The sequence below is a fragment of the Eublepharis macularius genome, chromosome 13, assembly GCF_028583425.1.
Source record: "Eublepharis macularius isolate TG4126 chromosome 13, MPM_Emac_v1.0, whole genome shotgun sequence".
Classification (NCBI taxonomy): Eukaryota; Metazoa; Chordata; class Lepidosauria; order Squamata; family Eublepharidae; genus Eublepharis; species Eublepharis macularius.
Window position 1 is genome coordinate 11,715,931 of NC_072802.1, and position 16,608 is coordinate 11,732,538.

The 16,608-nt window shown below is 40.7% G+C and overlaps 1 protein-coding gene across 1 annotated transcript in view; it reads right to left on the bottom strand.

The window, feature by feature from the left end:
• LOC129340908 (putative bifunctional UDP-N-acetylglucosamine transferase and deubiquitinase ALG13) overlaps positions 1–16,608 on the bottom strand; it is an 85,706-nt gene that overhangs the window by 40,639 nt on the left and 28,459 nt on the right. The window contains exons 13-19 of the mRNA XM_054995806.1: positions 16,176–16,228; positions 15,991–16,073; positions 13,751–13,861; positions 9,816–9,972; positions 9,156–9,291; positions 8,287–8,322; positions 8,111–8,166 (exon numbers count right to left, since the gene is read on the bottom strand). Of these exons, the coding sequence (XP_054851781.1) occupies positions 8,111–8,166; positions 8,287–8,322; positions 9,156–9,291; positions 9,816–9,972; positions 13,751–13,861; positions 15,991–16,073; positions 16,176–16,228 (632 nt within the window). The remainder of the gene's footprint in view (positions 1–8,110; positions 8,167–8,286; positions 8,323–9,155; positions 9,292–9,815; positions 9,973–13,750; positions 13,862–15,990; positions 16,074–16,175; positions 16,229–16,608) is intronic.

Here is a 16,608-nt window from a genome sequence, read left to right on the forward strand (position 1 = left end):
GATCGAAACAGCGATTACAACCCGAGAAAGTTGAAGAGAAGGTAAAGATCGCTATCTCTTGAAACGGGACAGATTGATAAAAACAGAGAGGAAAGAAAGTAGATTTTTAAACTGCAACAGACTAGTGAAAAGGAGGTGAAGACTCGGCAGGAGTTGTATTTTAAAAGAGACTAAATTTAAAGAAGTTATTGCAAGAATCGGACTATTGTTTTGAATACCTGTGGTTTTGGAGCTGTGGGAAAAAGACACCATCGCGAGACCTGCTGTGGGAAGACGGGAGACAGGAAGTGCGTAACAACAATAGAGTGGCTGGAGGGAAGCGGCCCTTGCCGACGGACAGGAAGTAGGGAATCGCCATTTTTGAAAGGGGAAGGGTCGCGGCTTCAGCGGAAGAGGAAGTAGGCCATCTTGGATTACAATAACATAGAGAAACCATAGAGAAAAGACGCCCGACATTTTGGATACAAAAAAATTAATTTTGGCAAAGATTGGGACATTTGAAAAAAAGGAAAACGTTTAAATATACACCACGGAGCTAAGGAAGAGAGCAGATTCGTGGGAGCGAGCTAAAGCAAGCCCCACGATGTCGAAAAAAGAGTGGCAATCGGCAATAGAAAATTTGGACAAAAAACTTATAGACATGATGAAAGAACTTAAGGACACGAAATTGGAGCTTATTAAAGAGGTCAAAGAAGTTACACAGACAGTAAAGTCGGAGCTGTCAGAAGTGAAAAAAGGCGTGGAAACGATTAGTAGTGAATTACAAGGAACGCAGCAGAGAGTTAAAACAGTAGAAGACGCGATGGAGAATTTAATAGACACGCAACAAACAGAGATGAGACTGGTGAAGGGGAGGATGTCAGTTGCAGAAACTAAACACATGGAGAAGCAGCTTCGTTTTCGTGGTCTGCCAGAGGTGGAAGGGAAGTCAGCGCAAGAACAGATGACTGAGGTGTTGGCTGATTACCTGGGGAAGGAGGAGGAGGAAATTGTGGCTATCCTAGATGTGGCGTACCGTGTGAACTCGAGAATTGCAACCCAGAGGAAACTGCCAAGGGATGTGATTGTGCAGTTTACAACTAGAAACATGAAAGAGAGGATTGTGACAAAACAATTTCAAGATCCATTGGAGATTGATGGCAAGACGATTATCATAATGAAGGAACTGCCCAGATCAGTGTTACTGGACAGGAAAAAATATAGAGTGCTAATTCAGACTTTGAAGGACATGAATATTAGATACAGATGGGAGTTACCGGAAGGAGTGTCCTTTGAGTTTGGAGGGGCAAAAAAACGCATCAGATCTGAGCGGGAGATGGAGAGATTTATCAAGGACAATGAAAAAGACTTACCAACAAAACCATGAATATGGAGTGTAAAGTATTATCTTGGAATGTAAATGGACTAAACTCACCGAATAAGAGGAAAAATATTTTTCATTGGCTACTAAAACAAAAATGTGATATTGTTTGTTTGCAGGAGACCCATATTAGAAAACAGGATGTAAAATATTTAAAATCTGGAAAATTGGGCAAAGAATTTGTAGCGGCCTCAAACACGAAAAAAAGAGGAGTGGTGTTGTACATAAAAGAGGAGCTGCAGCCAAAATTTGTTATGAGAGATGTTGAAGCTAGATTTGTAGCAGTGGAATGTAATTGGAATTTAAAGAGAGTGTTGGTAGTCGGACTTTATGCACCTAACGGTGCAAAGGAAAGCTTCTTTGAGGATTTAAGGAAGCATTTAGACGATCTTGCATATGACCAGATAATTCTTGCTGGAGACTTCAATGGAGTGACAGATTTGGAACTAGACAAAAAGACTACAACAGCACAAAAGAAAAGAGGACTATTGCCAAAGCTTTTTTTTGAGTTGATTCAACAAGAGACTCTCGAAGACGTATGGAGGAGAGAATATCCTAAAACCAAACAGTTTACTTTTTATTCTGCAAGGCATCTTACATTATCAAGAATTGATATGATCTGGGCCTCAAAGGACTTAGCGTTATGGACTAAGGAGGTAGAAATAATGCCGATGGTAGGCTCAGATCACAATCCAATTATGTGGAAATTTGGAAAAAGGAGAAAAAGGAAAGCCTGGAGAATAAATGAGGACTTGTTACAGGAAAGTGAGAATATGGAAATATTGAGAAGAGAGACAAAGTTTTTTATACAATACAACGTGAATAAAGAAGTACCAACCAGTAAAGTTTGGGACGCGTACAAGGCGGTTGTAAGGGGCATACTAATGGACTTAAATGGCAGAGCAAGGAAAAAGAAAGAGGAGAAAAGACAAGAGATTGAGGAGAAAATAAAGGCCAAAGAAGCACAGTTAAAAAAGAGACCAGGGAAAAAGAAAATACATCAGGAAATCAAAATTCTTCAAGAACAGTTAACAGCAATGAGTAATAAAGAATTGGAGTGGAACCTTAAAAGACTGAATCAAAAAGCTTTTGAGGGTGCTAATAAACCTGGGAAATATTTGGCATGGCAATTGAAGAAGAAAAGGGAAAAGAAAATAATAAATAAAATCTGTGAAGAAAATAAAACGTACCTGGAGCAGACTACCATTAGTAGAGCCTTTTATAAATTCTATGCTAAGCTGTATAATAAAAAAGAAGTAACCAAAGAATCAATAGCATCATATTTGGAGAAAACCAAACTTCCAGAGATCTCGGAAGCTTGGAGAAATAAGTTGAACAGTGAAGTAACTGATGAGGAAATAAGTAAGGCAATACAATCCGCAAATCTAGGAAAGGCGCCAGGGCCAGATGGACTTACGGCTAAATTTTATAAGACAATGGCCAACGAACTGGCACCATTCCTAAAAGAGGTGATGAACGGAGTTTTCAGGGATCAAAGAATTCCAGACACTTGGAGCGAAGCGAATATATCATTGATCCCAAAAGAGGGCCAAGATCTGACTAACGTGAAAAATTACAGGCCTATATCATTACTTAACAATGATTATAAAATTTTTGCGAAGATATTGGCGGAGAGACTGAAGGGGTGGCTCTCGGAAGTCATAGAGGAAGAACAAGCAGGCTTTTTGCCGGACAGACAAATAAGAGACAATTTAAGGACAGTGATCAATGCTATTGAATACTATGACAAGCGTTGTGATAAAGAGGTTGGTTTCTTCTTTGTAGACGCTGAAAAAGCGTTTGACAATTTAAACTGGGATTTTTTGTTTGCCACTATGGAAAAGCTACAACTGGGAGAAAGATTCATCAGAGCAATTAAAGAAATTTATAGAGACCAGACTGCAGCAATTGTAGTGAATGATGAACTGACCAAGAAATTGACGATTAGTAAAGGAACAAGACAAGGTTGCCCGTTATCTCCATTGTTGTTCATTTTAGTATTGGAGATTCTGATGATACAAATACGACAAGATGAGGAAATACGAGGAATAAAAATAAAGGACTATTCATACAAGGTTAGAGCATTTGCAGATGACATAATGTTAATTGTAGAAGATCCATTGGAGAACATGCCAAAAGTGATAGATAAGATCAAGGAGTTTGGTGACTTGGCAGGTTTCTTCATTAACAAAAAGAAGTCAAAGATATTATGCAAAAACATGACTAAGCAGAAACAACAATTGTTAATGGAAATAACGGACTGTGAAGTAACTAGTAAGGTGAAATATTTGGGAGTTGAGCTGACTGCAAAAAATATAGATTTGTTCAAGAACAATTATGAAAAGTTATGGACTCAGATAGAGAGAGACTTGATCAAATGGAATAGACTGAATTTGGCATGGTTGGGCAGGATTGCAGCAGTTAAGATGAATGTGTTACCAAGAGTAATGTTTTTGCTACAGACAATACCAATCATCAGAGACTCTAAACAATTTGAAAAATGGCAGAGGAAAATATCAGATTTTGTTTGGGCAGGCAAGAAGCCTCGAGTGAAAGTAAAAGTTCTACAAGATGCAAAGGAAAGAGGCGGAATGCAACTGCCCAACCTGAGACTTTATCATGATGCAATCTGCCTAGTTTGGTTAAAAGAGTGGATGACATTAAAGAATAAGAAACTATTAGCCCTAGAGGGATATAAAAAATTTTTTGGATGGCACGCATACCTATGGCATGACAAAGTAAAGGTCAACTCGATGTTCCTGCATCATTTTGTAAGGAGAAGTTTATATACAATCTGGAAGAAGTACAGAATTTACCTACAAGAAGGAACCCCCTGGTGGGTGGTTCCATACGAGGTGATAGATCCGAGAGCTGTTGATAATGAACAACAATGTTTAACGTACAAAGAAATAACCAAAACTGAAGCATCTAAACTTAGAATAAAGACGCAAGAGGAACTATCACCTAACTATGATTGGTTCCAGTACAGACAGATTAGAGACTTATACAATTCGGACTCTGCAAAAGGGGGCATACGAACAGAGAACTCGGAACTAGAGCAGACCCTTCTTAAAGAAGACAAGAAAAGAATATCCAAGGTATACCAAGTACTGTTGAAATGGTATACCGAGGATGAGATAGTTAAAACACAAATGGTGAAATGGGCTATAAACTTTAATAAAGAAATAACAATGGAGGCATGGGAATACTTGTGGAAAACTACAATGAAGACAACGACATGTATTAATATTAAAGAGAACATTTTCAAAATGATTTATCGTTGGTACATGACACCAAAGAAGATTGCGCTAGGGAACTTGAACACTTCTAATAAATGCTGGAAATGTAGGAAGCATGAGGGCTCCCTCTATCATATGTGGTGGTCGTGTGAGGTAGCTAGGCAGTTCTGGGGGGAAATAAGAGAAATGAGTGAAATTTTACAGTTTCAAATAAATAAGAACCCAGAACTCCTGCTGCTAAACTTGGGAATGGAGGGAATTCCAGCCCATCATAGGACGTTGATATTTTATATGACTGCAGCAGCTAGACTTTTGTATGCGCAGAAATGGAAAGTACAAGAAGTGCCAACTATTGAAGATTGGATCTACAAATTGCTGTATATGGCTGAAATGGATAAGATGACAAGAAAACTGAGAGATCTGGACTCAGGGCAGTTTAACACAGACTGGGAGAAGCTGAAACAATATCTGGAGAAGAAGTGGGAGGTGGGAGGAAAACTGTGGCAGTTTGAGAACTACTGAAGTACAATAAAAGTATAAAAGAGAGGGGTGACTTTACCGGGGGAGGAAGAGAAATGTGAATTTATAAGCAGTTAGATTAATTAATTGATTGAGATATATATAGATATGTAAAGGTTAATTGATAGAATATTGATAGAGAATAATTAACGGTTTAAACATGAGGATTGAGTAATTAACAATATTTTTTTTTTTTACTTGATAAGACTTATATGCACCAAACTGAATGTATAGAAGAGTTAAAACGACTGACTATGTGATGAGTTATATAGAAATACTATAAAAAGAAGAAATGATTAATATATAGAGAACAAATCAAATTGTTTGATTTAAATGTGGGAAATTTTTATGGTTTATGATATATAGAAATATTCAAAACTGGAAAATGGGATAAATTGTTTATCCAAAGAAGTATAGTTTGGATGTATAATAAGTAAAAGAGTTAAAGATGTACTGCTTAATATAATGGAGAATATATATTTGTTTTAGACAGAGGAAGTTAATAGAAGTAAGGGAAAAGGGACAGAGGGTGGGAAAGCTGTTGGAAGTCAACAAAAGGGGGGGAAAGGGAGGGGGTTAGAAACGAAAAATTAGGGGAAAATTGAATGTAATGTAATGTAAAAATATTAATGTTCTAACCCAATAAAAAATTTTTTTTAAAAAAATATATAATCTCTTCTTTGAGAACATTGTTAACAGCATGTTTTTGTGAGTTGGGCTTATTTATAAAGGGTTGTATTTATAAAGTTTTTTATAAATACTTTATGTATTTTATAAAGTTTTATTTGCCTAAATTGTCACCTAGTGTGAGTCAAGACTCTGACAAAAAGGACTTGATGGTCCTTTGATTGGTTATTCACCTGCCAGGAAGCAGGTAAGAGAGGAACGTTCAGCGTATGTTACGAAAAAGGAGCTGGGTGGTTTTGTACAGAGAGAGCGAGAGCACACCGAGCCTTCTCAGGCAACTGAGATGCAACCATGAGGGGTAACCATGTTGGTACACCCAAGCCCAGCTAGTGCAGTGTAGTGATTAGGAGCATCTGGCTAAGACTTGAGAGTTTATATACCCCATCTGCCATCAAGCTCACAAGGTGAAACTTCGGGCCCGTCGCACACTCTGAAGCCACAGACCCACTACAGATGGCTGTTGTGAAGGTAATGTGGTAATGTGGGGAAGGGAGAACCTTATGTATCAACCTGAACTCCTTGGAAGGGATAAACATGAGAGACAGAGAGAACAAATCAAACAGAAGTTGCTCCCTGGATACCTGCCGAGTAGGAGTGCTTGTCTGCCTCTCCTGTGGCACTGCAAGCTTATTTCTAAAGCTAATCCTTATGAAGACACAAACCTTCACTTTTCAAACTCAAAGGGAGCTGGACTCTGTACAGCCCAGTTCAGAGCTATGACGGCACCAGGCCCAAACGGTTGCAATGACTTCTTTCTTCTATTAAGTTCAAGGCTGTTTCCATACAGAGGTTTTACTCTTCTTTGGCTTTCCTTTGCTGTTTTCAGGAGCATCCATACAATGTCATCCTCTATTTACCCTTTATTGCAAGCTTTCCAAACCTGGTTTGGCAGGAAGTTGTTTGAAAGATTTCAGCCAAAACACCTTTCAATGTCGTGCGGATGGGAAGGTGCACATTTGTTCAGATCCTACTCACATCAGCACTATTTTCCTTACATTGGTGCCTGTGACAGCCATTTACCCTCCTCCATTGGAAGGCTTTTGGGGGGAGATTTTTTTTGTTTTGACCAGTAATAGCCAGATAGCTATAATGTTACAATGATCTATTGCACCAATGTATAAATTCCCAGCCTTATTTTTTTTTTAAAGTCTCTAGTCTTTATAAGGAGAAAGATATACCCAGAGCTAAATTTTTGGTCAGAATCCTACCAGTGACAAACACATACTCCGAAATCGAGAAGATTGTGTTTTGTTATCTGACACTGTTAATCATGTGTCCCATAGAGTCTCTAAGTTCGCACTTGCAGCCAAAAAAATAAGATCTAAGGTGGTACTGAATGAGGCTGCTTCGTGATCCCTAGGAAGGTTTGGCATACTGTATTGTTTTAATTAATTTTAGTAACTTATATAAACTGTGATAAGGGACTTAATTGTTTATTAGTCAATGGTTGGTGAATTGTGATGGCCTATGGCTATAGACAATAAACTCTTTTGATTGATGGATGGATGGATGGATTGACTGACTGACTGACTGATTGATTGAAGGAGAAAGATACTGCCTGCACATTTCTCCTTGTAACTCTGCAACCCAAAATGCTAGAAACATTCTTTTTAAAGAAGTAAGGTGGGAACCAGTACACTGTTGCAATGCATTGTTATAAGGATACAGTACTATAGCTATTACCATTTTTTTAAAAGTCTGAAAAAGTCCTCTGGTGAGGAGGAGGATAGCAGCCACAGTGGGCTGTGGCAAAGAAAGTGAGGAGAAAACCTAGGCAGCTATTCTCCATATGGAAACAACCGAGGTTTAAATTCTTCTGAAGTGTAGCCCAACAGCCCTGTGAGGTACCTGGGCTCTGTTCTAGGTCATGCAAAATTATGAGGTCACTGCCCTTTCCTCACTGAGTAACTACATTCACCTTCTAGGCAAAAGCTCCACACCAAGGGCACTGTTTTCCTGGAGCCTAAGAACTCCAGAATTCTCTCCCAGGTTAACCATGGATATCAGCAATCCATTCAACATAGATCTATTCAAATACAGAACCTATCAAGTGGAAAAGTCAATGATGGGTCGTATCTGCATAATCCGTCCCACTGCCCACGATTGTTTGGGGGATGCATTCATATGATTGGCACTCACAAAGATCCATGGATATGCACTCTGATCTAAATTAACACAGTACTGAGCAGGTCACACAGACCGCATATGTTAATTGGAACTAAGCCCAAACCTGGATTTCTTGACCCATTGGTTTGAATTCTAGAGTTTTCTGACAGTTTTATAGATCGTCTTATGTTGTGCTTACCAAGTTTGTTGCAGCTTCAGCTGTAGTAAATACGGTTGGAGTTTCACAGCCTGGATCTGGAGGACACAAGCCAAAATGAGCTCATGGACACCAGTACTAGGTATTTTCCCCAAAAAGGAAACATGATTCAAGTTATGCTGAATTTAGGTCTTCAGCAGTGCCATTGTTTTACTGACCTGGAGGGGTATACAGGTAATCCTCATGATATTCTCCTTAAAAAGTAGAAGAAATACAATGTTAAGGCTTAAAAAAATTAGAACGTCCTTCCCATTTGATGCAAGAGAACTTGAGCTAGAGATCTGAAACCCTGAGAATGGAATCAAACCATAATCTCTCCCTGCTTCCAATGGAATGGCATTAACCAAACTCTAGAGATTTTAGATTGCATTAAAGGGATTTGGCAGAAGCACCATGTGCAAATTAATACTTGATTACTCTGTAAATACAAGCAACAGGAAGAAATACAAGTGTCAACAACTTCAGAGCGTGCTAATCTACTGATCGAATGGATTCTGCTTTGCAATGCCATTTTTACACCACTGATGCACTTCATCATGAAGCGGGTCTGTTGCCATTCATTGAGTTTAACAGACTGATTGGTTTGAATCTAAATGCTGCCTGCATGTTTACAGAAACAGAAAACAACATACAAGCACAAGATTGAAAAAAGAATGAATCTACATTCAGAGAATTGGAACATGTATCAGCGTCTTTCTGTCCTCTCTTCTAGCATTAACTATGTTTAATTTGTGGAAAGGTACAGCAGTATCTTCAGACTTTTCAGACCCAGAACCTGTCTCTAGCCAGGATCTGGAGCACGAGTCTTACACAACTTATTTCTGTTAAGTCTGTCTCTTATTCTGCTCCCAGTGCCCTTAAGGAGACAGCAGCCGTGTCCCTGGTACCTCTCACCTTAGGTAAGGTGCATTCCAGTTACAACCAACCAGCTGAACATCAATAAGGCACCTCAAACTGAGCAATTGGGGGGGGGGGGGTCCTGCACTTCAATTGTGAGAAGAGGTTTTTACAGGTACAAGATCCTTACCACTATCACTGGGATCATCCACTTCTTCCTCCGAGGAATTTAGAGCCTGCTTGTTAGATGGGATTGGAGCTGGGCCCCTTCTGGCTACCCAAAATCCAGCAGGATCAGGAACTATTGGAGGTGGGTTACCCTGATTCTACAGAACAAGATGAGAGCTTTGTTAGAACTTGCAACTTGTAAGGCTATCCTTGCATTGTAGAACAAAACAGCAAACAAAGAGAAAACAATAGCAATGATAGTAAATTAAAGAGTTTACAATGGGACAGTTCTTCATTACCTACTCTAAGGTAAGAGAGGCTTTAGGGTTTATACAAACATACTTTAGAAAGGGAGGCAAACTAGCATCTTTTGAGACAAACATATCCTACCTTCTGGAACATGAGAAAGCACCTACAAGAGTCCACCTATCTCATCATAATTTTTAAAAGCAAGACACTTCCAGAAGACACTGATTTGCACTTCTGGGGACTTTGTTTTGAATGGCAAACCTTCTTGTATAAAAATCTCTGAGCTGCATTAAGGATGAGTGAAAGGAGCACACGTGAAAGGGGCAAATAATTTGGAAACAGTCTTCAGAATGGCACAGACCTGTACACGGGTGTATTTGTACAGATCCTGTTTAATCCCTTCTTTTTAATCATTTTCAGCTCAAGGACTTACAGGGGGAGCTGGAAAAGTTGTGTCGTCCCCTTCTTCAATTTCATAGAAGGTGATGGTTTCTTCCAAGCCTTGAGGTTCCTCACCAGTCTCCGCTGCAAATCCATACTGGCATTCTTTGTTTACACACTGCATCTGCCTGCGACTGCGGCTGTATGACCTTCCAAGGAAGGGACAGGTTATTGTAAAAATCCTGGTAAAATTGGAGAATATACAACACAGCAGATTCAGCCTTGCTCACTGCCTGGATGGGAGTCCTCCAGAGAACCCCATGCAAATTGTCTACAGCTCCATGCCGTACTTGAAGACAAGAATGTCCCCTTAACTAAAAGGCTTTGTTCTTGCCAGTTAAGGGAGGTGGAGACCATGAAACACATTTTTTTTTCATGCTTGCACTATAAGGGGGCATGCAGCAAGTTAATCACCCCGTTGTTTGTAAAAAAAACCTGGAGCTCCCTGAAAAACTTAAACTTGAGTTTCTTTTAGCAGACAAAGATCCAAAGATCACTTATTAACGAAGGCTTTCATGGCCGGAGAACGATGGTTGTTGTGGGTTTTCCGGGCTGTATTGCCGTGGTCTTGGCATTGTAGTTCCTGACGTTTCGCCAGCAGCTGCGGCTGGCATCTTCAGAGGTGTAGCACCAAAAGATAGAGATCTCTCAGTGTCACAGTGTGGAAAAGATGTTGGCAGGTCATTTATATCTACTCAGGAGGGGTGGGGTTGAGCTGAGTCATCCTGTAAGAGTTCCCCAGGGTGTGGAATGCTAATAGCGGGAGGCTTCACTGTATCCTGAGGAGGTTCTTTTGCATATGGATTGGTGCTTGATGTGCTAATCTTCTCTGCAGGGCTATTGTTGGGTATAGAGTGTTCTTTTCCACACTGTGACACTGAGAGATCTCCATCTTTTGGTGCTACACCTCTGAAGATGCCAGCCACAGCTGCTGGCAAAACGTTAGGAACTACAATGCCAAGACCACGGCAATATAGCCCGGAAAACCCACAACAACCATCACTTATTAAGTTGCCAATTTCTGTACAGCAATACTCAGGTTAATTTTTTTTTTAATGATACTTAGATGTTATATCAATTTTAAACTTTAAAAAAAAATCTTTTTATCCAAATTGTGAAATTTCTTAAATATGTATTTCTCCTGTATGTCTGGTCTAAGGACCGCAATAATAAAATCATCATCAGTGTCATGATGAAGGAAAGGTGGAGTCTAAATGTAAATAAAAACAAAGAAGACTTAAGAGACCACTGAACAACCTCCACCTCAAGATATTAATACATCACAACTAAAATGTATTCCATTAAAAATATAGCTTCACAGAATCATAGAGTTGGAAGGGGCCATACAGACCTTCTAGTCCAACCCCCTGCCCAGTGCAGGATCAGCCTAAAGCATCCCTGACAAAGATTCATCCAGCCTCTTCTTGAAAACTACCAGTGAGGGGGAGCTCACCACCTCCCTAGGCAGCTGATTCCACTTTTGAACTACTCTGACCGTGAATTTTTTTCCCCCTAATAACCTTTCTGCATGTAATTTAAGCCCATTGCTTCGAGTCCTATCCTTTGCTGACAACTGGAACAGTTCCTTGACCGTCTCCAAATGACAGCCTTTCAAATATCTCCCATCCTGTTCAAGCTTCCTTGAACCCGTTAACAGAGAGAGGAGGAGAGAGGAGGAGAATTTGCAGGATGCATTGGTTTATGAGTGCCCTACCTCACAAACAAAACACATTGGAGAATCTGTGTCTTAATGTCAAATTATAATCATTATTAATTATTTATTATTATGTATGTTATTTTATAGTCCCCTTTCTCATTGAGACTCAAGGCAGATTACAGAGTGTGAGATCAGTACAGTCAATATCAAGGACATTTCCATAAACAATGCCATAGGATAAATAAACACAAGTTTACAAAGACATAGCATTAGCCAGGATCCAATACAGAGTTGAAGAAATGCTGAAACAAAACAAGCAATTCTAGGACTGACGTTAGACAACATGAAGATGCTTTAAAGCTTATTTAATACATGTGTTTAGAAGCTTCCTCCCCCACCTTTAGAACATCTGCTCAAGGTGGCTAATAACAGGAATAAAACAATGAAATACAAAATTTAATGAATAGAAGATAACACAATAAAGCTTATGCAGCAGCGGCAATACCATCCTCTATATGCATAATTTGGTATTCTACAGTTCAATGGAGATTCTTAGTGGCCTCCAACATTTTAAAAAAAACTATTGAAAGCAATTAAAATGCAAACCAACAACAAGAAATTCAGAACAAAAAAAACAGTAGCGTCATAATTTTGTACTTTTGTCTTTGAAAGCCAAATCAGTAAAGTAGTATTAACAAAATGAAGGGCATCCTTAACCATGGTTTGCTTCTTATGAGTTCTCCAGGTGAGAAGCCACCGCAGTTTTCTTCTGAACAAGACAGTATACCAAGCCGGGCCTTAGAAGATGACTGCAACAATAAGGACAGACTCATATGGGAGCAGACAGTCCTTGAGATATCTTAGTGCTTACAACAAAACCTGACTTGAGATTCATGCAACATTTGCAGACTTCAGGTCAGTGAAAGCAAGCTCCAATTTCAATTTAGGAATGGAGGAATCATCTGTGCAGGAAATTGTAAGTTTGCCTCAGGCCAATTACTTCTGAACTGAGACATTTTGCTACTCCAAAGAGACAGACAGAAGCAAACACTCTATCAAATGCCTGCCCTCAGCTTCTCTGGAGCCAATTCTCCAATTTATTTTAAAAAATGAAAAAGGGGAGGGGGGGTTGCATCCATTCCACTAAATTGAAAGTCTTGGATTCAGTCTCCAGCATTTTAAGTTAAAAGAATCTAAGGAGCAGCACTGCTGGAAATGGCATCTGTCTGCCTAGAAACCAGCTGCCCAGATTCAAGGACGTTCAATGTGTTTTCTCTCTGTATATCCTACCATATAAAAGGCTAAGCTATTCACTTGCTACCCTGGCGTGCCTCTAGAGGGCGCTGCTGAGGAGGGAAGCTCAGATGAGGCAGCTAGACCTCCAGAGAGCGCGCCACGGTGGGAAGCCCAGGCCAGGATTAGTTGCGGAGCAGGTGGAAATGACTGCCCCCCACCTTCATGCAGCTAGACAATGCCCGCCCTCTGCCTTCACCCAGCTGGGATCAGGAGTGGGGCAGGTGACAATGCCCGTCCCTTCACCTGGCTGGGATCAGGAGGGGAGCCTAAGGCCATGCCCCCCCTACACCTGGCTGGGATCAGGAGGAGAACATGAAGCACTGCCTGCCCCCCTTTACCTGGCCTGGATCAGGTGCAGAGAAGGAGGTAATGCCCACCTCCCCTTCACCCAGCCAGGATCAGGAGCAAGGCAGGTGGCAATGCCTGCCCCCCTTCACTCAGCCAAGATCAGGCACAGAGCAGGAGGCCATGCCTGCCCCCCTGCCTTCATCCCTCTGTTATCAGTGACAAAGGATGAGGGAATGCCCACATGCCTGCTCTCCCCTTTCTATAGCCCGTTGTATTTTTTCCCACAACGGGTTTTGTTGCTAGTCTCTCCATATAGGGGAAAACCCAGAATGCTGCCTTTGACAAACTGAGACCAAGAGGCACAAGTCCCAACTATTTGTGGTTGCACTGTATTGGAAATGCTTAAGTGCTGACTTTATGAGCTTTCAGTAAGAACTGTTTCTTCGGGTTTGTTATCGTCTGATGTTCTACACAGCTGCTCATTACTACTGGTATATGATTTGTTGCCACTGACTCTTTTTTCTATATTTGACTGGTTTCTAGTCTTTTTAAAAAGTATTTATAGACAGTGCTTTACTTGCTATGAAGCATCCTGAAGACATTTTAAAGTAGAAAAGCAAAAGAAAAAATGCTGAAGAGAAGCAAACCCAAACATAGATTTTATAGGCACATTTATAGTGACTCACCTAGATCTATAGGAGAAATTATCATAGCTGTGATAGTATCTCTTGCCTGGACTGGGATATGCCATTTCTGGCCCGACCATGTTGTTTCTATTTATAAATCGGTCAGTTCCCCTAAGTTTCAAAATGATAAAAAAAGCGGGAAGGGGGGAAAGGAAGCAAATTTAGATGTTGCAAGGTACCATACAAGCAGCACTGAATGCTGAAATCAGGACTGTGCACTCCTGCAAACACACACACAACACCACAAACACACAAACCTTGGGCTGTTGTCAGAGATTGGCCAGCAGGTCTTAGAAGATACTCTGGTGAAATCTCAGAAGCCCAAGACAACTGAGCCAGGCTTTTAAGTAATTAGGGGAGGGGGCTCCAGAGTTTTACAAGAGGCTCAAGATAAAATACACTTGAATTACATGGGTAATTCAAGTGTATTTTGTAATTCAAGTGTAATTCAAGTGTATTTTGTCTCATGTGGTTGACTCTCAGATAAACCAGAAACTTGTGCAAAATAAGTGACTGTCCTCAAAACCGACTCTATTTGAATAAACAAATTCAACTTCCAATATTTATCCTGCTTTTTCACCCAAAGTAGTATACAAAGATAATTTTAAAAAATAACTAAAAAAGCTAAATAAGGACAACAAAAGCAAACAGTATTAAAGCCACAGCCACAAGACAAACATTGGAAACCATACACCAGTTAAAGAGAGAACAGAGAACACAGTACAGGTGTCAAGCAAATAACGCTGGGAATGGTGCTCTCCAAAGACCTGACTTTCAGATGTCTGAGCAACCACAGAAGTGCCTGCAACGACTGGGCAGGATTGTATGGGAGAAGGCTGCATTTGACACAACCCAAGCCAAGGTAGTTTATTATGTTGGAAGTGAAGGCTGCACAAAACACACCACTGCCTCAGAGGGGACAATGGAGCTAGCAAAGCTAGATAGGCGAATTCCTTTATCCTTCCTCTTGTGTGCTCTGCTACTGTCTCTTTGTTTATCCAGAATTCTATTCTAAGTGGGTTCGAGATCAAATCAAGTCTGAATTCTCCCTAGAAGCTAAAATGACAAATCTGAGGCTATCGTACTTTGGTCACATCACGAGAAGACAAGATTCTCTGGAAAAGTCAATAATGCTAGGAAAAGTGGAAGGCTGTAGGAAAAGAGGAAGACCTAAAACAAGATGGCTGGACTCAATTAAAGAAGTCACATCCTCCAGTTTGCAGGATCTGAGCAAGTCTGTTAATGATAGGACATTTGGGAGATCTTGTCTTCATAGGGTGACCATAGGTCCAAGGCGACTTGACAGCACATAACACACACTACTCTAAGGGATTCCTTCCAGCTAACTTCTCCTCTTCCTGCTTCTTTGCTTAACCTCCATGAGGGCAAGATGTGCTCTCTGCAATTTCTCTCCATCCTAGCTTAGTGCCAAACTACACATTATATTTTTGGCGAGTTGGGATGGGGTTCCACAGACTCAACTCGTTTTCCTTGCAGTCACACCGGAACAGTGGGGAAAGGCATTTTCAAAGTCTGCAGGTGCCCAATTCTGCTTGGAATTGCAGCATGAGGGGAGGGGAGGCTCCTATCTTCCCCTCCACACCGTTTTCCACAACTGAAATGGCCTCAGGAGGGAGTTATTTGCCTAACTACAGAGTTGTACATGGGAGTACTGAGACCATGCCGCTCCAAAGTTACGCAAATGACTTCCTGCCACGGAGAAAATGGCAGAGCCTCTCCTCCCTTCAGGCTGCCATTCCAAGAAGAATTAAGCTTCTGCTGACTTTAAAAATGCCTTTCCTTACAGCTTCTATTTCTTTTCTAAAGCAATAAGCCTCATGTGAACTTTGTTCTTAGAGCAGCATCCCCCTTTCACAGTACAAACCAAGCTCTAAAGCCTAACACTTTAGCATTTTGATCAAGATGGGTAGCTGTGTCAGTCTGTCTGTAGCAGTAGAAAAGAGCGAGAGTCCAGCAGCACCTATAGGACTAACAAAATTTATGGTAGGCTATGAGCTTTTGTGAGTCACAAACTTTTCTACTATAGGATTTTATAGGTTAAACACAGAAAGGCACCCAGAAACTAAGAGGAAGCTGGTGTAAATCGTTCATGGCACAAAACTCTGGTGAGTTGGAGTTGGAACACAGCAGTACAGAGTACACAGACAACTCCGAATTGCCTCTACTGAGGACAGAGACAGAAAGTGTATCTGACAGACTAGACTAACAACAAGGCTTACCATCTGGGCATTCCATACCCCCTGCCAGACCTCTGGGAATTCTGAGAATGGTAATGTTCATAAGGCGCTATATGCCCTCCACTCTGAGAGCAATGCATTGGAGTTGACCGTCCTGAGGGAATGCCATGATGCAGCCGGGGAGGAAGGACGGGCTGGCCTCTGCTGTATGCCACAGTCATGTAGACTTCCTTTCCACGGACTTTTTTAAACAGTTTCTTCCGTGATTTTATATCCATATCTAGAAAGGCAATTAAGGAGGAAAATAAAATGATTGATGTATGGGCAGCGCTAGTACCGGACTGCCAATTCTGCCACAATCTTCTATGCATTTCTCATGAGTTTAGGAGCCACCTAACATAGCAACTGCTCAAGGGAAAGTCAGCATTGTTGAAACAGAAACACCCAGAGAAAAGGCTGGCAAAAGAGTGCAAGAAAGAAATCCAAGTGCTAAAATACTCACCAAAAAAGTATGTGGACTTGGAAAAGAAAGTCATTTAACCGCACCTTGACCTCTGCAACCAAAAGAGCCTACATCTTAAAAATCCAAAATGTGATTATTAAAAGAAGCAGAGTGAATCCTTCAGCATGCCCTCTTACCTGGCAGTGGAGATACCTTGA